General features: G+C 39.3%; 1 protein-coding gene across 7 annotated transcripts in view; it reads right to left on the bottom strand.

Annotated features, from left to right (window-relative positions):
• The window catches only part of MAP3K19 (mitogen-activated protein kinase kinase kinase 19), a 72,711-nt gene that overhangs the window by 36,001 nt on the left and 11,873 nt on the right, over positions 1 to 24,837 (bottom strand). For 5 of the 7 annotated variants that reach the window (XM_047873260.1, XM_047873261.1, XM_047873266.1 and 2 more), the window contains 5 exons: positions 19,762 to 19,957; positions 7,797 to 7,985; positions 5,190 to 5,344; positions 2,633 to 2,748; positions 478 to 593 (listed from right to left, as the gene is read on the bottom strand). In XM_047873260.1, the coding sequence (XP_047729216.1) occupies positions 478 to 593; positions 2,633 to 2,748; positions 5,190 to 5,344; positions 7,797 to 7,985; positions 19,762 to 19,935 (750 nt within the window). In that variant the 5' untranslated portion in view covers positions 19,936 to 19,957. Of the gene's footprint in view, positions 1 to 477; positions 594 to 2,632; positions 2,749 to 5,189; positions 5,345 to 5,744; positions 5,809 to 7,796; positions 7,986 to 19,761; positions 19,958 to 24,837 lie in introns of those variants that run through there. The other 2 variants (XM_047873263.1, XM_047873265.1) reach the window with 2 other exon arrangements.

Genomic DNA, 24,837 nt, shown 5'->3' with positions numbered 1-24,837 from the left:
GTATCGGTTCAACTGCAACAATATTCTGTGGTATTAGATACATACACACAAAACGCAGGAGACTCTGAGCTGACTAGCTAATTACAGCTCTGAGATTAAACTTGTGGAGCACCGCCTTATTAATTTTGCTTTTAATTACCTTATGATTACATTTAGAAATAAATTGTGATATATGATTGCTGTAAAATATTCAAGCAACACACATGAGGTAGTAGATGGAGTAGGTTAGCCATTTTTTGTTAGTTTCTTTTTTTATATAAATTTATATATTTATTTTGAGAGAGAAAGTGAGCAGGGAAAGGGCAGAGAGAGAGAAACAGAGAGAGGGAATCCCCAGCAGGCTCCTCACTGTCAGTGCAGAGCCCAACACAGGGCTCAAACTCGCGTGACCTGAGCCGAAACCAAAAGTCCAACACTTAAGAGATTGAGCCACCCAGGTGCCCCTTGTTGTTAGTTTCTTTAAAGAGAACATCTTACCTCACTGCTGCTGATACTTTGCAAGATTATATTTTGGTTTGTAGTAACTGTCATCCTATCAGTTGGAGAAGAGTTAGTATCATGACAAATATCAAGCAATGATTCAGCATGTCTTTCTGCCAAAAGAAACAGAATAATGTGTTTTGAAAAGACTTATCTCCATCAATTTCGTCAGAAGATCTAGCTCTGTGTTCTAAGACTGGTTCCATTCTGTCAAAGATTTTCCTAAAATAGTGGTCTGGGATCCTGATGAAGCTTTAGGCAATACTTTTCACAGGGAAGGATGTGAGTGAGGATAACAAGAGTCCACAGAATGGATGTGTTTTTGTTTTTGTTTTTAAGTTGGGCAAAGCTGCCAAGTGAAACCCCTAACAATGGGCTGGAAATTACATTTGCTCTATAGTTACCACAGACATGGCACATTTTCTGTGTAGCAGAAGTCACATTAAATTGGCAGAGTTCTGAGCATCCATGAACTCCCAGTTAGTTCCCAAGGGACAGTGCTCTCTCATACCATCCCCTTCCTGCTATCGTGACTTCTTCAAAATAAGCATGGCCTCTTCGATGAAAACGTCTTTCTCTTCCAATGGCTTTTCATTTATTTTGTAACTGATACAAAATTGCACAAGATTATCTCTACTCAGATCGTCCATTTCTTCACCATATTTCCTCTCTGCAATCTATTTCCTGCCTCTATCTCAGCACTGAAACTTCTCACTTCCTTGCCACATCTGCTTTGTAATCTCTTTTCCAATTTGACATTGTTTCCCTCTCCTTGCTTCTTGTAACTTTCTCCCAATCCCCTCCTCTCTCTCTCAGCGCCCTGAGTCCCTGTGTACATACCACCCTCTAACTGTGGGTACACCTCCTTGGCTTGACCCCTTGCAGTTCTCCCACCATCCTCAATCCGCCAGGGATCTTACCTACTCCAGGTCCTCACAGTCTCTTTTTTGTAGTGAACTCCCAAACTAACATATCAACCCACCTCTTCCCACAGGCCTGTCCAACAGAAAATCACTACTTGCAAGTCCCAAGGTTCCATCCAAATGCAACGCTTTAGAACCCATTGCCTTCTATATCCTCACCAAACCAGAGTGGTCTTCTATTTTATTGATTGCATTTCCATCTCCCCACTTCCCAGGGCTGAAACTTTGGAATCATATTTAACTCAACTCTCTCAACTTTTGTCTCTCTCAGCTTTACAGCACTAAGTTATGTGAATTCTTCTTTCACAATAGCTCTTAGGCTCACCACACTCAGCACCTGTCAGGCACACTCCCACACCAAGCCCAGGACTCTTCCTCGTTCCTGTCACCACACACAGGCACTTCTATAGTTTCTTAATAGAGCTCCCTGCCATGGGTCTCTTCCTTTGAATCCATTCTTCACAATAACAACAGCTTAAATTTCCTAAAACATGGTTTTCATCATTCCCTGGCTTAAAATTCTTTAGTGACTCTGTTTTATTGGGGGAAAAAAAAACCCTTCATTTAATGAGTATTCAATGGACCCAGTTTCTTTATGTATTTAATTTCTAGTCTCTTATTTGCCCCTATGATAAGTGAGGCTCATTTACAGCATGATGCCTCTGCTCCACAAAATTAAATCCCACTGTTTTTCGAGGACCAGATTGAATCTTACCACTTTCATGAAACCTTCCTGGGAACAGCCTTGTTCCCTGCCTAGAAGTTTTGAATAAAAGCCAGTCAGACCATAAAGTCAAGCAGCTTTCACAAGGTCACATATTGCTCAGTGGTACTTTCTTTCTTTCACTTTTCTCTGTGGCTGTTTCTGTCTTTTTTTTCCACCTATATCAAACTGCCTCTCTTGTTCTCTTCCTTCCAAATCTTACCCAGCATTTAAGGAACATGGTAAGTCCCTTCTCCTCTTTCAAGCTCACAACAAGCACTTTCTCTACTGACTTAGGTGATGTGTCCCTTACCCTATTGAACACTTTCAGGAGTTTGGACAATGTTTTAGATTTCTTTACAACCCTTAAGGGTACCTAGCCTTGGACCTTGTATATAGTCACTGATCAATAAATAGTTGTTGGCTTGATTTCTTTAAATGAATCCATTAAACACATGTAGAAGAAAGAGTTCTAATAAGGCTTTTATAGTTGGGGAGCTTTTGAAAGTGGAATAGAAGTATTTACCTGGTTTTGGCATAGAGTTCATTAGAATGTCCAATAACTGCTGTTTCCTAAAACTATGTATTTGCGACACATAATGTATTGCTGATTTTCCACTAAAATCACAGAGTTTAGGATCTCTAGGAAGAATAGAATTAACATAAAAATTATTTAGTTAAATCTATTGAAAAAATATGAGAAGAAAAACATTGACATCAAATAAAAGTAATCATGTGCTTTGGGGCTAACAAGAATGATTTTAAAGTATATGGGATAGAAAGTGATAATTTTTCAAGATTTTAAATTAAAGGAATATTCTGTATATCTTATTCCCACTCCATCCTTAAAATTTTTTTTTCAACGTTTATTTATTTTTTGGGGGACAGAGAGAGACAGAGCATGAACGGGGGAGGGGCAGAGAGAGAGGGAGACACAGAATCCGAAACAGCCTCCAGGCTCTGAGCCATCAGCCCAGAGCCTGACGCGGGGCTCAAACTCACGGACCGCGAGATCGTGACCTGACTGAAGTCGGATGCTTAACCGACTGCGCCTGACTGAAGTCGGATGCTTAACCGACTGCGCCACCCAGGCGCCCCATTCCCACTCTATCCTAAAAGTATTCCAATATTTGCAGAAAATGTCAAACTTTGGATAAAACTTTTCATAATTCTTTAATGATGAGTAAATCAAGTAAGGATCAAAACATCTTGATAAGCTGTTGTCTTATTACAAATACCTGACTTGCTTAGCTTTTTCTTTCCAATGAGTTAAGCTTGCTTTCTTGATAGTTTTTTTTTTTTTTTCTAATGCTAGCAGCTAGCCTTTTTGCCAGTCAAAACTGTAGAATAGAATAGAATCTCTCTTGAAAAGTAAGCTGGGGGCACCTGGGTGGCTCAGTCGTTAAGAGTCCAACTTCGGCTCAGGTCATGATCTCGCAGTTCACGTGTTTGAGCCCCGCATTGAGCTCTGTGCTGACAGCTCAGGGCCTGGAGCCTGCTTCAGATTCTGTGTCTCCCACTCTCTCTGCCCCTCCCCTACTCACTCACTCTCTCTCTCTCTCTCTCTCTCTCTCAAAAATAAATTAAAACAATTTTAAAAATGTAAAAAAAAAAAAAGAAAGAAAGAAAACTAAACTGATATGCTTATTTCACAGGCTCTTGGTTGAGTGGAGCGAACTTGTCATAAAGTCCCTCTGCATGATCTCTTCATCTTTCTTCACCTTGCCTTGTGATTGTTAAGCCTGACCGGCTAATCTCAGGGCTTCTTGCAGTAGCACAAATATCCTCTCCATGTTGCACTGAATCTGAGGATTAGATACATAACAGCTCAGAGAGATTCAAAGGGCCAATAGTAAGAGCCCTATTGGCAGATTATGGTGTGGGAAATAATGATTACACTTGCTGCACTAGTCACATTCTGGGACACAGAACATGTTGAGCATGGTCTCCAACCTAACAGCTTTGAATTTGAATCTTTTTATTGCTATAGGACTGGGAAATGTTTTATCCTCTGAAAAAATAACCCCTTATGAGCTTTTCTCCATCAAAGGTCATGATTCAAAAGAAGTAGGATAGGACCAAGAATCAGGGGACTGCCTCTGCCTTGATAAGTGGCCTTAAGCAAGTCACTTAACTCCTTGGGATTTCAGTTTGCTCATTTGCCTTGATTAGTGTTTCTCAATGTGGCACTTTTTGATTTCCTATATTCTGGACCCCACTCCAGGCCTACTGAACACCATCTCTGGGGTGCTGTCCGGTACTCTCCATGTTAAACAATCTCTTTAGTTGTTTCTTAACACTAAAGTCTAAAGTAGCTTCAAACTTCCATCTTTATCCTATTATAGTAACTGGTCCTTTTACAATAGCTCGTGTTCTTGACTATGCTTTTGTTCTTGAAGCTCCCTTCTACTTTTTTTTTTCTTTCCAAAACAAAATTCATATGAAATTCTGAGAAAGAGCTGCCCATCTGTTCTTATTGGATGATACGATATCTAGGTAACAGCATTAGGAAACTGCAATTCTAACAAGAAAAACTGCTTATTAACCTACTGATTTTTTTAAAAAGTCAATTATTTACTTCTCCTTCCCCTAAAAGAACATGCTGGCATACAGTAATTTTTAGATAATTAGAAATCAGCATTATAAATTGCTTTTGATAATTGACAATGCTTTCTGAAATAATTAGTAACATGTTGGGGGTAAGGAGCTACATACTCAAGGATTATCTGACATTCTAAAAAAAAAAAAAGAAGAGTTATTATTTGATATTCTTCATAAGCACCAAAAGAGTATTTACACAAATAAAACAAATAGGCAATATCATAAAAATAATAGATAGCAACATCTAACATTTGCACATTACTTTGCAACTGCTGAAGTCCCTTTTATGAACATGAATTTGCATTCGATATATAAAAATTTTTAAAGATTTTATTATGAAGCAATTTCTACACCCAATGTGGGGCTTGAACTTAACAACCCTGAGGTCCAGAGTTGCATGTCTCTAAGTTTACAAGTGACTTCTGACAATAACAATGACATAGACTCTCTTCCACTGGTGCCAACTGACCACTCATACTCACGCATGATGCCTGAGGAGCTCAGACAGAACCTCCACAGGTCTGTAGACTGTTAACATATCAAGACTCTCAAACAGATCCACATCCCTCACAGCCAGCATCAGAGGGGTCAAGCCATGTTGGTTTGGGAAATTTATATCCAGGAATTCTTCAGATGCCTTTGAAAACATGAAACTTTATTTTTATTATGTTTTTACTATTTATACTAATCTTTGCATTTTCCTTGCTTAGCCAAATTCTCATTTTAACTTCAACACATTCTTTTTCTGTTGTTGTTTTAAGTTTATTTATTTATTTTTGAGGTGGGGGAAGGGGAGAGAGAGCAAAAGACAGAATCCCAAGCAGGCTCCATGCTGTCATCACAGAGCCTGATATGGGGCTCTGGCTCACAAAGCATGAGATCATGACCTGAGCCAAGATCAAGAGTCAGATGCTTAACTGACTGAGCCATCCAGTCACCCCAGCTTCAACACATTCTTTCTCAATATCTATATTGATGAGGAGCTGATGAATTGAAAGAACACAGGCCTGAGAGATAGACCCGGGTTTGAATTTTACCTCCTTAAGCTGATTATTTAACCTCCCTGATAGGATTATATCAAGGGCACTTGACAAGATCACCCTGTTAAAATAAAGGATATCCAGTTAAACAATAATTTTCACTGGCGGCACAGTAATACTAAAAAATTTATTTGGTATTTACCTGAAATTCAAATTTAACCACGTGTCCTGTATGTTTGTTTGTAAAATCCAGCAATCCTACTCACTGACCTTCAGAGTCCTCAGCTCTAGAGTAGGAATAACAATGTCTTCTTTGTGGGGTTGTTTTGATGATTGGTGATAGAATATGAAAAGCACTGAGCAGAGTGTTTGACACATGCTCAGTAATCATTTCTGGAATGAATGAATGAGTTACAAAAATAAGGCAGGTGTGTGTGTGTGTGTGTGTGTGTGTGTGTGTATGTATACACACACACACACACATATATACACATATAGTCAAATGCAGGTGGATATACAGATGATATTCGTTGTTTTAATGAAAGTAAAATTTAATTTGGATAATTCAGAACTGAAAAACCACTGTAAGGCCAAATTATCCAAATTGTTTATTTTATTTACCAAAAAAATTTGCTACTTTCCATCTCTATTTCACTTTATGCCATGTCAGTATAGTCTTGTGTTTCTACCTCAGTTTCTCTAGGGACAAACTAGAGATAATGATATTACCTCAGAGGGGTGCTATGGGAATTAATTAATTTTTTTTCAGTCTCTGAAAAGAAGTGACCTCTTATATCACTGTTTATTATTAGCTAGCACCAACACGAAAGGCTTGAACTGAGAGTAGTCTTGCAATAGCACATTAATTCAGCACCTGCTTATTAAACTTTGGATTCAGGTACAGACACCAGTTTCTTAAAATGTGGCTGCTAATCTTTATGGATGAAAATGCGGTTATGAAAACAGATATTGGATTATAACAACCATTATGAATACCATTAAAATAAAATTTATTGTCTTTCAAAAAATTTCTTAAAAAAATTTTTTTTCAATGTTCATTTATTTTTGAGAGACAGAGATGGAGTATGAGGGGAAGAGACAGAAGGAGATATAGAATCTGAAGCAGGCTCCAGGCTCTGAGCTGTCAGCACAGAGCCCAATGCGGGGCTCAAATTCATGAGCCATGAGATCATGACCTGAGTTGAAGTCAGACGCTTAACTGACTGAGCCACCCAGGCACTCCTAAAAAATTTCTAAGCTTTAGTCATGGTTTACAACAATTTTAGACTATTGTTTAGTACAACAAAAGTATTCAAGGAGTTCTTTGGATTTTGTTGTAGATCCCCTTGAACTCTAGGTGACCAGAATATTGTTCACTTTTTCTTTATCTGTTTGTGTCTTGACCATAAGGGAATGGAAGAAACTGTTTCCTAGCAGCAATCGATTTTCTTTCAGTTGGAAGGTCATGTGATCTGACAGTATCTCTGAAGGTAAATACCAAGAATAGACAGTTGCTGGTCACCAACAATTAGAGTCCTTGGTTATGCATATGGTTTTGTAAGTTACTTCAGGAAAGAGTATCTATGGGTAGAAAATCTAAATAAGAAAATCAATAACTTGGGAAGAAGGCATTTTAAAAACATATCCTTTTAACTCCTTTAGTTACAACTAAATATTATGCAAAGCATAAGCTCTCTGATTCCCTTTTCAGGCTAAAGATAATAAGTGCAGCTGGTCCAAAGGGATCTAAACAGCAATTGTACAATAGGCAATGATGTCAAGGGAACTCCTCTGAGCAAGTTGACAGCAGTTCTCTGGGGGGCATCCTGGGAGCATATTATTTCCCATGGGTGCTATGTGACTTCTTCTAGCATCCAGCTGGAGGAAGGTAGAAAGAGCCTGCTGTTGTGTTCTTTTATTATCCTGTTTTCCACCCCAATGTCCTATTTGATCTTGTTTCTTTCTATTTTCTGCCTGAAACTTTCTGGGACTGCATTTGAAAAGAACTCATTTTTCTTTAAAATGAGTCATATGTAGTCTATGTCTTTCATATCACTTACCCACCCACCTACCTACACAAAGGCAGAAGCAAACATCAATATAACTGACCAGCAAGTGTTGAAGTTGTTCAAGATCACCTTGCCATGAAGTTTGTAGAAGTTGCATTTGGGGAGCCTGGATTCCATTGATAGCCAAGAGTTGTCTTTGGACATGGCAATTAGCCACATGAACCGCAGTTTGATTGCTGTAATTACAAAGGGTGATATCTGCTCCCTTTTCCAGAAGAAATTCAACAACCTGCAACAGCACAACATTCTTATGTAGCATCTTTGAGTGCAAAAAGTATCTTCAGGGCTATGCAGAAAACTTAGACATGACTTTGATTCATGATACAGAAAAACAGAATAAGAGGAGCATAAAAATGAAGAATTGATTTTGATGCAGCTGACTGCTATTTGCCTTTTTTTTTAAAGATTTTATTTTTAAATAACCTGTATAACCAATGTGGGGATCAATCTTTACAACCTTGAGATCAAGAGTCACATTCTTTACCAGCTAAGGCAGCCAGGTAACCTTTGGGGATACTATCTTTGTCTTAAAACTAGACGTCTGTGAGTATTTTATGTTAAACCCACAGAAAGCATCAAAGTCCTACTAGTATCACCTACAATTTGGAATATAAAACCCCTAAGTTTAGACATAGATCCTTGAATGTTGCAAGTATTTCCACAAGCATTTCTAGGGAGCAAATAAATGCTATTCAAAATATTGAATGCATAATTTATTCAACAAATAGGATTGAGTGATTAGCATTGGTCAGAACTGTCCTTGGTGCTGAGACTTCAACAATGAAGAAGGCAGGGACCAGCCTTGAAGGCATTTACGAACTAGTGAGGAAAAAAGACAGATAAAAAGACAATTGCAACACAGTGTGTTAATGCATTGATAGGGTAAATATAGAAGGCTGAGGGTGTACTTAGAAGAAGTGTATTAAGCTGTCTCGGGACAGTTTAAGTCCAAGAAGAGTTCTTGGAGAAAATTATGTCTAAGCTGAGAACCAAGGGATCAGAGATGCAGTTAACCAGGAAAAGATGGGGGAAAGATTGCTTCAAGCAAAGGATATAGGATAAACAAAGTACTGTGGATGCTATGGACTGAATTACTTCTCCTCAAAATTCATATGTTGAAGCCTTAACCTTCAATGTGACTGTATTTGGAGAGGGGGCCTCTGGGAAGTAATTAAGGTTAAATGAGATTGTAAAGATGGGGCCCTGATCTGATAGGATTAGTGTCACACAAGAGAACTTGTTCTCTCTCTCTCTCTGCCAAGTGAGGACACAGAGAGAAGGTAGCCTTCTACAAGTCAGCAAAAAAGTTCACTAGAAACCAAATTGGCCAGAATCTTGATATTGGACTTCCCAGTTACCAGAACTATGAAAAAAATAATTTCTATTGTGGAACTAAGGTTCCACAGTCAACTGACTGGCTCAGTCAGTTAAGCATCTAACTCTTGATCTCCCTCCAGGTTGTAAGTTCAAGCCCCATGTTGGGCTCCATGCCAGGTATGAAGCCTACTTAAAAAAAAAACACACCTAATTTCCATTGTTTAAGCTATTCAGCTATGGTATGTTTGCTATGGACAGCCCAAGATGACTAATACAGAGGGCAAAAGAACAAATAACATTTAAAGCTCTGGAAGGAATTAGGCATAGCTGGAACTCAGGATGGGGGAAGGAGGGTAAGGAAATGTGATGGAGAGGTCAACAGTAGCTAAATCCCAAAAGGCTTTACCAACTCCATTCAGGAATATAGTTGTATCTCCAGTGAAAGATTTTAAACAGAGAGATATGATGAAATCAGCATTTCAAAAAAATTACTGTGGAGAAGGGTAGAAGTTGGGAGACCAACGAGATTGCTACAGTAGCTTCATGGAGAGAAAATGGCTACTGAATCAGGGAAATAGATTGATTCTACTGAATCAGTCAGTAGAAATGGAGTGACTGAGGGTATAATCCATGAACACTTAGGAGGTAGGGCTAATTAGATGTTGGTGTTGATGGTGAGTCAGAAATCAAGATAACTCTCAGGTGTTTTACTTCAGTCCATTTTTGTCTACCTTTCCTACTGTCACTGCAGACAGGGCCACCACGATCTGTTGCCTGAAACAATGCAATGACCTTCTAATAAGTCTCTCCATTTCCAAATACCTTTGTCTGAAACTCATTACAATGGACAGAATAAAAAGTTAGATAACTGTAAGTGTTACGAGGATGTGAAGAAATCAGAACACATATACACTGCTGTAAATGGTACAGCCACTTTAAAAAACATTCTGAGGACACCTGGGTGGCTCAGTTGGTTAAGTGTCTAACTTTGGTTCAGGTCACGATCTTGCGGTTTGGGGGGTTGAGCCCTGCGTTGGGCTCTGTGCTGAAAGCATGGAGCCTGGAGCCTGCTTCAGATTCTTGTCTCCCTCTCTCTTTCTTTGCCCCTCACCCTCCCTCTTTCTCTCTCTCTCACCCTCTCCCTCTCTCTCTCAAAAATAAGTATTTAAAAAATTTTTTAAAAAGCATTCTGGGATTTCCTCAAATGATTAAACATACAGTTTCCATATGATTCAGTAACTCCACTTCTAGGAATTCTAGGAGTGGAATGAAAGAGAAATTAAAATATATGATCACTTTAAAATCTGTATGCAAATGTTTATGGCAGCATTATTCATAGTAACCAAAACATGGAAACAACCCAAATTTCCATCAATGGACAAATGAATAAATAAAATATAGTATACCCATATAATGGAATATTATTCAGCTATAAAAAGGAATGAAATACTGATGCATGCTGCAACATGAACCTTGAAAACAGTATGCTAAGTAAAAGAAGCAATCACAAAAGATCACATATATGATTCTGTTTATATGAAAGTCCAGAATAGGAAAATCTACAGAGACAGAAAGTAGATTAGTAGTTGCTTAAGGGCTATAGCAGGGAAAGGGAGGAAAGATAGAAAGTGATAGCTGAAGGGACAGGGCTTCTTTTTGGGGGGGCAGGGAGGTGTAGAGTTCTTTTGGGGATGATGAAAATGTTTTAAAATTGACTGTGGAGATGATTGCACATTAATGTGATTATAGTAAAAACCAATGGATTCCACACTTTAAATGGGTGAATTGTATGATATGTGAATTATATCTCAATAAAGCAGGTTTTTTTTGTGTTTTTTTTTTTAATTTTTTTTTTCAACATTTATTTATTTTTGGGACAGAGAGAGACAGAGCATGAACGGGGGAGGGGCAGAGAGAGAGGGAGACATAGAATCGGAAACAGGCTCCAGGCTCTGAGCCATCAGCCCAGAGCCTGACACGGGGCTCGAACTCACGGGCCGCGAGATCGTGACCTGGCTGAAGTCGGACGCTTAACCGACTGCGCCACCCAGGCGCCCCAATAAAGCAGTTTTTAAAAATCCCTCTGCATGCCTTTGTGGCCCTGCAGGATCTGTGCCTGGCCTTCCTTTCCAGCCTCATCTTATGCCACTCTTCCTCCTTCCTCTGCAAGTTCTAGTCACATTTTTGCCTTAATATGCAAGCTTCTTCCTAACCAAAAGGGTTATCTCTGTTATTCTCTCTCCCCCAACTGCTCTTCAAATGTCATCATTCATCATTATTTTACTTAGCATAAATGTAACCACCTCAGTGGGGATTTTCCTAGCCACCTTATCAAAAGATGATTCATTCTACTGGTTACTTTAAAGAACTAAGAGTAATTTGTAATTTAACTAAGCGCTTTTTGTTTCCTTGTTTGTTGTGTTTCACCTTCAATAGAATGTAAGTCCAACATTGCAGGAGATCTTATCACATGAATAAATGTTTAAGGAATGAGTGAATGAACAATTTAAGATAAATAGATGGTGATGCTATTTAATAAAATGGAAAGCACTGATGCTGGCACTCCTCGGAAGAATTAGATTTGGGGATAAAGACAAAGAAGACAATGAGGACACACTGTGTTTGAGGTCTTTGACATGACATGTAAATGGAGATATATGGTTGGAAGCTCAATATACCATATATATACACACACAGATCTAGATCTAGATCATATATGTATATGTCTATGTATACAGTGTGTATATACTATACACACACAGAGGAATTCAGGTGAGAGATGTGGGCTGAGGTACAGAACTAAGAGCTATCCCCACAATATTAGGCAACACCAATATTTAATGGATGAAAAAAGAAAAAAGAATCCATAATGAGACTAGAGAGATACTGCCTGGGAGGTGAGGTGAAAATACAGGATGAAGCTAATGGAAGAAAGCATTTCATGAAAAATTGGTGTTTAAAGTCGCTAAGATCTGATAGGTAACATAAGACATTATAGGGCATGTTGGCAAGAGCAGTTTCAGTGGAGTAGTAGGGAACAATGCCAGACTGCAGTAGTCTTAAGAGGTGAGAAAGTGGAGGCAGTGAGAATCAACCAAAGGAGCACTCTTTATAGGGGCTGTTGAAAGAGAATTCTCCAAGGGCACCTGTGTGGCTCAGTAGATTAAGTGTCTGATTCTAGATTTCAGCTCAGGTCATTATCTCTCAGTTTGTGAGACAGCCCCATGTCCGCCTCTGTGATGACAGTGTGGAGCCTGCTTGGGATTCTTTCTCTCTCCCTCTCTCTCTCTCAAAATAAATAAACATTAAAAAAAGAAATAGGGTGCCTGGGTGGCTCAGTTGGTTAAGCGTCCGACTTGGGCTCAGGTCATGATCTCACAGTTTGTGGGTTTAAGCCCCACGTGGGGCTCTGTGCTGACAGCTCAGAGCCTGGAGCCTGCTTCGAATTGTGTCTCCCTCGCTCTCTGCCCCTCCCCTTCTCCCGCGCTCTCTCTCTCTCTCTCTCTCTCTCAAAATTAAATAAACATTAAAAAAAGAGAGAGAAAAAGAAAAACAATTCTCCAGAAACTCCGGGAACTTATGTTTTTGTAGGTCTTGTGAAGAGAGGCACTGACTGCCTTTGCTCTAGACCATATTTAAAATTTTTTTTAAAATTTTTATTTATTTCTGAGAGAGTGAGCGGGGGAGGGGCAGAGAAAGAGGGAGACAGAGGATCTGAAGCAGGCTCTGTGCTAAGAGTGGAGAGCCTGATGCAGGGCTTGAACTCACGAACCATGAGATCATGACCTGAGCCAAAGTCGGACATCCAACTGACTGAGCCACCCAGGTGCCCCTAGACTATGTTTTCAAAGATGTTTGTATAGTGAGTGACTTTGCAAGGTAGAGATAATGTCTCTTCCTGGAGCATTGGGAAAACATGCTTACTTTCCTAGGTCTCCTAAGCTCAGGTTTCCTCTCTTTTAATTCAACCCATTGTATGTATAGGTATCACCTCTTCATACTGCCCTGGAGAAACTGGGGCTCAGAGAACTGAAGCAAATGCTGATACTACTATCATTACTATTGTGAATAGTAAACTGTCATTTTTCTGACCCAGGAGTCTCATGTCTTCTGCCAGACTCTGGAACTGTGGTAGGCTAACTTATTAGGTAGCAAGTAAGGAAAAATCTCAGACACTTCACAGTTCCTAATTTTTGCAAAAAAATGAGATGATTCTGAAAGAGATAGGAATGACAGAAGAAGAACGAGGGCTTCGTGGGGGGTAATTAATGAGATTTAAAGAAAGTTCATGGAAAGTGGTAGCAAATACATTGACCAAATTGTATGGTCAATTAGGTAATAAATGATCCTCCATTTTATTGACTATTAATGCCTGTTTAAGGAATTGGGAGGCAGTTAAAGGCTAAGTGCCAGGAAATAAGTTCAAAAACAACTGCTTCCTGGTTTTTGATGATTTTTCTATGGGTGTTATCTTCCTCACCAATCTGGCAGTAAGCCTCACGACCATGCCACTATAACAAATAATACTAAGATTTGTCCTGGGTGGGCAGAAGGTTCTACTTCCTTTCAGACAACAGTTACAGAGATGCATATCTTTTCTGGGCTGGAAAGAAGGAAAATTCATGACTGATATGGGCAAAAACCAGGCAAACTTGGAACTTTGGCTCATTCATTTGGGATATGGGGAGTGAGATGCATTATGCTTGTTAAGGAAGAGTGATATTCATTATCTTAACAGCTCAGTCCTTCCTGCTGACAACCTTAGATCCATTTAATGATGATAGTGAGGTCTCAGAATTTTTTGCAGTGGGTTTCAGCCACTGTAAGGGAGCTTTAGACCTCCTGGGGAGATTTCCTTGAGTGGACGAATTCCCATGATAAACCACAGAACTAGTGTTCAGGTTCTTATGCCCTGGATTGGATTATAATACTGTTGAAGATGACCCAATGGTAAGACAGAAAATGACACAAAGAAATCTAACAAATTTTTTTAAGTAAAGTTCTTTTTCTTTTCTTTTTTTATTTCCTTTTTTTTAAATTTAAGCCTTATTTATTCTTGAGAGAGAGAGAGAAAGAGAATGAGTAGGGGAGAGGCAGAGAGAGAGGGAAATAGAAAATCTAAAGTGGACTCTGAGCTGACAGCAGCGAGACAGATGCAGGGCTCAAACTCATGAAATGAGAGATCATGACCTGAGCCAAAGTCTGATGCTCAACCAACTGAGCCACCCAGGTGCCTCACTAGCAAATTTTTGTAATTAACCCCACTGCCCTGGAAAACTCTCCTATTCCTTATGTTAAAACCAGGTAAAAATTTAAAGATGTTATCATGACAAAGGATTATCAAATGATTCAGATTAAGGTAGAATCCTTTAAAAAAAAAAATAAAGGCCCTGCTATGAAAACCCAGCCTGATTCAACCAAAGGGTGCAAACCCTGAAGTTCCAGTAAGAAAGTAATGTGCCTATGGCCACTGAGTCAAGGGATCCCTGAGGCTGAAATCGATGGTGTCAGTAATAATGACCTTGCCACCTGATAGAGCGCTTGGTATGGGCCAAAAACATTATAAGTTCATTTTGTTGAACAAGAAGAAGCTTCAATGCTTCTGGAAACCAAAAATAAATATGCTTTGCTTATTGGTCTGGAGCCATTCTCTTTCATCATGTTCCTAATCCCTCCCTCCCCCTGTACCTCAACCTCAACTGCTTTAAAGATAAAGATCATTATAAGTGGGGCCAAGGATACCCAGTCTTCAAAGGGGCCTGAAGGCTATAGCCACTGACATGACTATGTTGATGAACAGTGGGAGAGACTCAAACTTTTATGGGTCTCTTAGATGCAGATTCCCAAGTCACCATCCTGCCTAGTCCCTTGGGAAAAGTGGGTGCCTGAACTCAGTTAATGGAGTTTGAGCAAAGTTTGCAGTAGGTAAGGAAAGCTAAAATAATTCTGTGGGCGGGGCCCCTTGGGCCAATTCAGTGGATTATACCTGTGGCTTCCATCTGAATGTGTAATGGGAATTAATGTGTTATACATATATACTCCCTAATTCCATTAAGTGTCAAGAGGATTCTTCTGATTGTGATGAGCTAGTATGTAGAGAAGTGCTGGTATCTTCAGAGTTCCTGACCCTTTTCAGTCTATGACTGATAATTTTGCCAATTGGGGAGCTTCTGGCAAAGGGAGGCAGCCTCTATCTGGAGGTATTTCTTGGGGATTTGGACTTGTTGCCTCTTTGGGATGTCTATTAGATACATCACTTTTAAAAAGCAGACATTAGGGGTGCCTGACTGGCTCAGCTGGTTAAGCATGCAATGCTTGATCTCAGGGCTATGAGTTTGAGCCCCACACTGGGTGAGGGATTCCTTAAAAAAATAAATAAATACATTTTAAAAGGCAGATATTGGCTTGCTAGTGGGTTCTTGTCAAAACTGAATGCCTAATCCAAGGAGATCTTATGGCTCTCAAGTGCAATATTTCCATTTTGGGGGTGAGTCAACTAGAACTCAATGAATAACAAGGTAGGAAAAGCCCAACAAGCCTTGTTTGTCAAGTGGAAATGGTGTCTTTAAGAATGCAACCAGTCTGGGCACATTGGCATCTCTGATTTACATGAAAAAAAAAATGGTATCTTTCCCTTTGCTGGAAATTTTAACCCCCACGCCACCACCTGAAGAAAAACTGCTGGCTTAGGGGTACTTTCCTTCACAAGGATTTCCCTTGGTGCCTGGGTGTATGTCACTAATGGTTTAGCCAAGATGAAATATGATGGTGTGCACTGGACTATTGCAGCTGTTTGGCCTCAGTGCCAGCTATGCAGAGTTGACAATGGACATGTTGTTCCACTCAATGGGTAGAACTCGAGGCTGTTCTCAAGCTCTGACCAATACTCCCCTTGATGAACCTTGTTATATTTTTATGGATTCTTGGGCTGCTGCTAATGGTCTAGCTCTTGGGTCTACCACTAAGAAAATTCCAGACTGGCAGATTAAAAACACTTCTCTTGGAGCACCTGGGTGGCTCAGTCAGTTAAGTGTCTGATTCTTGATATTGGCTCAGGTCATGATCTTAGGTTGTGGGATCCAACCCTGTAATGGACTCCACGCTGAGCATGGATTCTCCCTCTTCATCTCTGTCTGTCCTTCCCCCACTCTTTCTCACTCTCTCTCAAAAAAAATAAATAAACATTTAAACAAAACAAAACAAAACAAGATACTTCTCTTTAGGGACATGACCTATGGAAATAAATTGTCTGGGTCAACTCATGTAGAACCCCAACACAAGGATCCATTCTCTGATGAGATAGACTGGAATAAAACTACTGAACGATCCTGCACAACCCAGATTGCCTCCATTGCTGCCTGAACCCATCATCTTATTAGACATGGCAACACAGCCATCAATACAGACTGGGCACAAAGTAGAGAACTCTGTTTCAGACACAGGGGTGAAGTTGCAGCCATTGAAATGGGATACACACTCTTTGTGGTGGTTGAGGGAAAGCAATGACCCTGGTACCTAAAAAGAGAACATCTTCAGTCCCATGAAGTATAGGGAAGGGAGGGACATTGATGACCTTTGCTCTTCAGAACAACCCTGGGAATTTCCCTCATGAAAGAAAATGTCCTGGTGTGTCTCTCCCAAACCATTCAAAGCAACTTAAAAGTAACTGACTACTAGGTCTTCTATCCCTTGCCAAACATCCCTGTTCATGACATGATTGCCAATTTCCTTAGTCTTACCAGGAATTCTATTACTAACTGCAGCCAACAGCTTTACCTCTTGCACTTTCCATCTAAAAAACACTTGTCTACACCTCCAGATTTCTTCCCACTACCATCCCTGCAGCCACCACTCCTCATTCTGTAGGGTGCATGAATGCTGCCTGGCTGTTGGCAGGGACAAATAGGACTGATAATTCTCCTAAAACAAGGGCCAGACTCCATTATTCAGACTGAATTGGGAATCCTAAGATCTACCAGCCAGTTGAGAGATCACAGGGAGACATTGTCAACCTGTGCCCCTTGACTAATGTAGGTCCCACTCAGAGGGGCCCAACAATTATAAGCACACCTTTTTGTCCCCAAGGGATACCCCAGGAATATATTTTTTGTAGAGAAACCTGGCATTAACTTACATGCCTCCTGAAAACATGATGACTTACGCTTTAGGGGTGGTCATAAGAGACCTTCAAATCTTTAAGTAAATACCATCAGTAGATGACATAGCCTCAGATGACTTCAGAGCTCTCCCCAAAATGATGCTGCCAGGTTACTTGAGGGAGCTTCCCAGAGGGGTAGCTGACTTGTCATTTATGTGCCACTGTGGACAATTATCCCTAAGATAGATGTCCAATTAGAAAAAGTAGAACAAAATTTGTTCCTGCCTTTACCTAAACTTATCAATGATATCACCTCACCTCTGCAGGACATTCAGGTCATCAGTCAAGACACTGGCCAGGGTTGTTATGAATGATAAAATTGCCCTAGTCTTCCTCCTTGTGGGCCAAGATGAAGTCTGTGCAATGGCTAATACAGACTTTTATAGTTGGGTTGATGACTTGGACCAAGTGAGAAGATCAACAGAGAAACTTAAGGAGAAAATCATCTGGCTTATGGGATTTGTTCAGCTGGTGGTATTCAGGACCATGGATTGCATGGTTGATGCTAATCTACAGTATGGCCTCATTCTGCTCCTTGGAGTTCTATTGATAGCAGTTCTAACTGAATGTTGTATGAGACAAATTAATGGATTTGGTTCCAGCCTCTGTTGATCAGATTAGTCAGAGTGGTATGCTCATGGGAAAATTCACCAGAAGCCAAGACAATGTATAAATGAAGGGTAGATATTTTTAGGAGACAAGTCTCCCTTGGTCTCTCACATTTCTACAAGTCTTATGAGCAGAGGCATTGACTGCCTTTGTCCCAGACTCTCTTTTCAAGCTGTATAGTGAACAGCCTTGGAAGATATCTCCCTCTCAAGCAAGGAGTAGCTTACTACTCCTTACTATAGGAGATTTGGGTTCCCTAAATTTAGAGTTCCTCCCCTACAATCCAACCTACTGTTTGAGCAGAGGTCATCTGGTTCTCTTCCTACTATCCTGTGGGAATCAGGACCGAGGGAAATGATACAAAATTGATAATACTCTGCCTAATGTTATTGTTATGAGTAATAAACTGCCCTTTGTCTCTGAACCAGTTTTGTTCCTTACGCCAAGGGTCTAAGAAATTGGAGCAGGTTAACCTGTTAGCTTGTAAGTATGGTAAAATCTTACATCTTTCATAGTTCTTGACATAGATCTGCAGATGAAGAGGTCTGAGAGAGGAAAGGATGTGATTAGAGGACGATGTGGGATCAGTGTTTGTTTATATGTCATCAAAAAGGAGATATCTAAGCACGTTAGGTTCTAATGGAAAGTAGCATCATTGTCGGTAATAACATAAATATGGACAGCACACATGTGTCCATCAAAGTAGGAGAGACAGATAAGTTGTGGCATAAATAGAATACTAGATATCAGTAAAAGTGAAAACCCATAACTACATGTCTCAAAATGGGTGAATCTCAAAAACCAATAATGATCCACATATGAGTGAAAACATATGGTATCTGTCTTTCTCTGCTTGGTTTATTTCACTTAGCATAATACCCTCCAGTTCCATCCACGTTGCTGCAAATGGCAAGATTTCATTCTTTCTCATTGCCAAGTAGTATTTCAGTGTATATACAAACCACATCTTAACAGAAGACCATGGGGGAATGGAAGGGGAAAAAAAAAGTTACAGAGAGGGAGGGAGGCAAACCATAAGAGACTCTTAAAGACCGAGAACAAACTAAGAGTAGATGGGGGGGGGGGGGTCGGGGAGAGGGGAAAGTAGGTGATGCACAGGGAGAAGGGCACTTGTTGGGATGAGCACTGGGTGTTGTATGGAAACCAATTTGACAATAAATTACATTTTAAGAAAAGAACAAATAATGAAGAGAAGGAGCAAGTTACAGAGGAACACATGTAGTATAAGTTTGTTTTTATAAAGTTCAAAAACAGGAAAAAGTACATTATGCATTATTTAGGAATATAAGCAGAGATGGCAAAACTAAGGAAATGATTACCCTAAAATTCAGGATGACGATTATGAAGGGTGGGGGACACAATTCAAGAGGAGCACATAAAGGGCTTTTGAGGCAAGGCAACGTTCTAATTTTTGGCTTGGATGGTAGGTACCCGGGTGCTACTGTCATTTTGTTTAAGTTGTATATATGTATATATATTAGCATATATGCTACGTTGTATATATATATAAGTTGTGTACATATATATTTGCATACGTATATATATTAGCATATATGCTACATTTTATAATTTGTTTAAAAAGTGTTAATAGGAAGGAGCCAGAAGAGAAAAAAAGCTAAGAATATAGTGAAAAGAGAGGCTAATTGAGATGGCCAGGCAGGGTTGAGGGTTCACATGCATTTAGACTCTCAAGAAATTACAGAGGCATCAGCCTGCTGTGTTGAGTGAAATGTGTCTTATTCATCCTAGTGTCCTCATTCTAAGCCCTTTCCTATCCCCCTTGAAGCCTGTCTTCAGGCATTCTTTCATGGAGGTAAGTGATTATGCTATTCACAAACATCTCATTCTTGGAATCTTTAGCTTAGAAGACTACCCATGGGCCCAGGACATCACATGGTACCTCTGTTAGATTTTCTTCTGCTGCAGTAATGAGAGGTGTATTTCCAGTCGTTGGATGCTGAAAGTTAAGGTTTCCAAGGATGGAATGGACTTTACTAATATAGTCACAGATGAGTTCCACATCACCCCTTGAAACTACTTCCAGGAAATCATGAATCAGTTTATTTTTATTCATCTTGCTAAGTCCATAAATTTGCCTGGCAAAGAAGAGAAACAATTAAATGAGAGTCAACAAAGCATGGGTGGTTCAAATGTAACACAGTCTATCTTTAATGTCACCTCTTTCCCTCTTTTATGTATAAAATATTGTAACAGTTTTAAAGACAATTTTGAAAAAGAAGAAAACTCAATAATCCCACCAGCCTTGGTTTTTTGCATATGTTTTAAATTAGAAATAACAATTTTCACCATCACTTTGTGAGATCTGCTGTGGTATAGGAGAAGAAAGGATGGATCTACACCAGAACGGAAAGAGCATAGGCTCTGGAGCCTGAAAGAATTTGGGTTTCAATCCCTCATTCATAGATTCCCAACTGTGTAACCTTGAGCATGTCATTCAACTTCCCCAAACTTAATTTCCTCATCACTAAAATGGAAATGACAATTCCCTCTTCAAATGGTTGGTGAGGATCTGAAGTACTATATGCAAAGAGTTGGCACATTCTTTGGTGAAAATTCTTGCAGGATTTTATTTTCTCTAGCATTGATTAGTAAAATCCCTGTAACTATTTTCTTTATGAAAGTCCTATTTTCCTAACAATATTATAAACTCCTCAGCAGCAGGGACATTCCATGCCTTACACTTTTGTATACTCAATGACTCTAATACAGTGTGAGTCATTGAAGAGCATGGTGGCCACTGTTCTAGATTTTCCAGGAAAGTCCTTATTTTAAACATCCCATTTTGGTTTTCCAAATCATTGAATATCTTAGACTGCAATTTTTGAAATCACCAGATTATCTTCTCCATGGAGCCTCTTGCTGCTGGAAACAGCAAAAAATCATGTATCAGACCCTATATTCCAACTTCAGCTTCCAATACCATAGTCACTGCATGTAGACACACGCTATTTCATTGAATGGGCAATTTACTTGCAATGAACTGGCATTTTGCTGAAAGCAAGAGAACAAAAAGCCCATTTCGTAGTACGACTTTGTAGATAAAAGTTAACAAAAATAAGCAAGAAAATGTCTAGAATTGGCCTTTAATGTTCTAAATACACAAATGCCTTCAGAATTCATAGACCAGACTACATAGAGCTTTTTTTTTCAAAGAGAACATGTACTTGACTCCAGACATAGTACTATTTGATAAATTCATCCATTTGTTTAAGAGGATACTATATGTCCTTCAGTTGCTTTCATTGACCTATTCACAATCAAAAATAACATAAAATAGTTAAAGCAATGGGGTGCCTGGGTGGCTCAGTTGGTTAAGCCTCCGACTTCGGCTCAGGTCATGACCTCACGATTCATAAATATGAGCCCTGCATCACGCTCTGTGCTGACAGCTCAGGGCCTGGAGCCTGCTTTGGATTCTGTCTCTCTCTCTCTCTCTGCCCCACCCCTGCTTGCACTCTGTCTCTCTCTCTCTCAAAAATAAACATTAAAAAAATTTTTTTTAATGTAGTTAAGACAAAATGTGAGAAAAAATGCATGGTTAAGAGTCAAAGCAAGCAACAAATAATGAATCTTATGATGTCAGAGAAATGGGATGGCCACATGGCTGAAGCACTCCACGGGGGAAAAGGTATCAATAATATTTGGAGAGCTGGAGAGAAGAGGAAAAGACAGTTTTGATGAGGGAAAGGGCAGGAACAAGGCCAGTACCCAGGGTCAATGAGGAGAAAGTGGACCAGATGGGAATTTATACTACTTCTAACCAGGATAGGAAGCCCATAGAGAGTTTTAAGTAGTGTGTTGTATGGGGTGTCTGGGTGGCTCAGTCAGTTGAGCAACTGACTTCGGCTCAGGTCATGATCTCATGGTTTGTGGGTTCAAGCCCCGCATCAGGCTCTGTGCTGACAGCTCAGAGCCTGGAGCCTGCTTCACATTCTGTGTCTCCCTCTCTCTCTGCCCCTCCCCACTCATGCTCTGTCTCTCTCTGTCTCAGAAATAAATAAACATTTTTAAAAAAAGGAGAGTGTTTTAGGAACGGTGGGACTTTGGGAAGGTTATTATGATATAGAAAGGCAAAAATAAAAATTGAAAGTAAAGCTTAAAGGGTTTGTGACTGATCGACCATGAAAATGAAAATGAGTCCAAGAGGCAGTGTTTGAGCAACTGGGGAAGACCTGATGCTGGGGGAGGGGGGCATTTGTTTTTACAGAATGATAATCGATGAGGTCAGCAACAGAGCCAGAAGGTAAATAGGATATCTTGTTTCCTTGAATCAAAGAAATGTGGCCTTAATTTAGTGCAGTTTCCTAAACTAGCTTGAGCATAAGAATTATGCTGTCCCTTTGTTATGAATAAAGATCCCCAGGTTCTTTTTGTTTTAGTATGTATGGTTTGAGGCTGGAGACTCTCCGCATTCTTTGTTTTAATTTAAAAAATAACAATACACTGGTTTTATTTATTTTTTAATAGACTCAGGTTTTTTAAAAAAATGTTTATTACTTTTGAGAGAGAGAGACAGAGAGAGGGAACGAGCAGGGGAGGGGCAGACATAGAGGGGGACAGAGGATCCAAAGCAGGCTCTATGCTGATAGCAGAGAGCCGGATGTGGGGCTCGAGCTCACAAACGGCGAGATCATGACCTGTGCGGAAGTTGGACTGAGCCACCTAGGCGCTCCTATTGATTCATTTTAAATAGACTTTATTTTTTGGAGCAGCTTTAGGTTCACAACACAATTGAGTCGGAAGGGTAGAGAGTTCCCATATACTCTTTGACACCACACATACACAGCCTCCCCATTATCAACATCCAGCACCACAATGGTCCATTTGTGACAACTGATGAACCTACATTGACACATCATTATTATGTAAAGTTCAGAATTTACTCTTAGGGCTCACTCTTGGTGCTGTACACTCTAGGACTTTGGACAAATGCATAACGATATGTATCCACCTTTATATTATTTAGAGTAGTTTCCCCTAGAAATCTTTTGTGCTCTATCTATTCAACCCCCTGCCCCTGTCCCTCAACCCCTGGCAACCACTTGTTATTATTATTATTATTATTATTATTATTATTATTATTATTTTTTACCATTTCCAGGGTATACCTTTCTTTGTGCAAGCATTCAGGTGATTTCTATCATTAGACAACTTCTGGAAACATTGACCCAGTGATGAGAATCCAATCCACAATCTTTCTTGCAATTCATTTTATTTTATTATTGGTATTTAACATTACCATGTAATCCTTTTGACATAAACTTCCTAGGATAAATACCCATTCTTTCCCCCTAAATTTCTAATAGAGAATAAGCTGAAATAGAGAATCAATTCCTCAAGTCTCTCCTTACTTTTGTTCAAAGTACCATTACATGGGGGTGGGAGGGCGGGGAGGGTGGGTGATGGGTATTGAAGAGGGCATCTTTTGGGATGAGCACTGGGTGTTGTATGGAAACCAATTTGATAATAAATCTCATATATTAAAAAAAAACAAAGTACCATTACATAATGATAACATAATAATTACGGCAGTAATATCCAACATTTATTGAATGCTGAGTACATACCATATGTTATTCTAAATAATTTATATATAGTTTATCTATTTTATTCCAAACAACACCATCAGGAGAGGAGGATTATTATCCATATTTTACAGATGAGGAAAACGAAGCACAGACATTGGCAAAATGAGATATCACATGGGAGATGTGTGGGCGCTAGTGCCCAAAAAGACTTAACGCAACTGGCATTTAAAGGAACATTTGTAAAATACGCCTATTTTCATCTCCTTGTTTGGATCCTAGCTAGAAAGGTTGGGGTTAATCATACCCATTAGCAGTACTGGGCTGGGTCTAGCTTTCCTCTTGTTTTATTTTATTTTTTCTTTCTTCATTTTTGATCTTCTTTCCCACTCCCCTGTGCCTCACAAGACCCAATCTAATGTGCACAAGAAGCCTCAGACATGCAGATATCTTTAAAGGCATATGGTGCTGTTATGTATGTGTGCATGTATTGTAATATATAGATCTTGTTGCTTACTTTTTAACTTAACGCTTTGTTTTTAAGCTTTAACCTTATACTTACATGCACCTCTGGTTGTTTGCTTCTAATGGCTGTATAGTATGCTTCCACCATACTTTATTATCCCGTCCCTTGGTTATGGACATGGAAGTTGCCTCTAACTTCCCACTCCATAAACAGCACTGCAGAAATACACTTGTTCAGGCCATGTTATACACTGTGCAGAAGTTTCCCTCAGGTGAATGAGCCGAATATACCTAATTTCACTAAATACTGCCAGATTATTCCCCAGAATAGCTGTATCAATTTATACTCTCACTGGTAGGGCCTGCCTATTTTCTTTAAGTTCTTCTAAGGGAAGCAGACATTTGGTTGATTGCTGTCACTTAATCATCATTAACATTAGCATTGAATAAGCAGTGTACTTGGAACTTTGCTAAGGGATGAAGGATCAAATGATACACTTGAAATTAGGCCATAGATAAATTTAAAATCAGTATACATATCTGTCCCAGCAAACAGCTTCAAGCATGAATTTATGTACTTATTTTGGAAAATGCAACGGTATTTGCAATATCAAGGTAAAAGAAACACCTTCAGAAATAAAGAGTAATTAAAACCTGTCTTTCAGTAAAGCTAAAAATCAGATACTCAAATAATGACTAGGCAAGAAATATATATTTATATCACCAGTTTACTCATAAAGTGAAAATAAATCCCCAAAGGAATTTCTTTCCAAAGTTATTACCCTTAGCAATGAAATGACAATAAGTGTTTAAGAGTTGTGGTTTAATTCTTTAATGTAACCTTTGAGTGAGAGCATTTCACAAGTAGTATTTACTATTTCAATAAAAAAACAAACATTAAGATTTAAACCAAACTAATATAAGGCTGTAATTTTAACTACACTGGAATTAAATTTTTTAAAAGT

The sequence above is a fragment of the Prionailurus viverrinus genome, chromosome C1 (genome assembly GCF_022837055.1).
Source record: "Prionailurus viverrinus isolate Anna chromosome C1, UM_Priviv_1.0, whole genome shotgun sequence".
Classification (NCBI taxonomy): Eukaryota; Metazoa; Chordata; class Mammalia; order Carnivora; family Felidae; genus Prionailurus; species Prionailurus viverrinus.
This window is presented reverse-complemented; position numbering and strand designations above follow the sequence as displayed.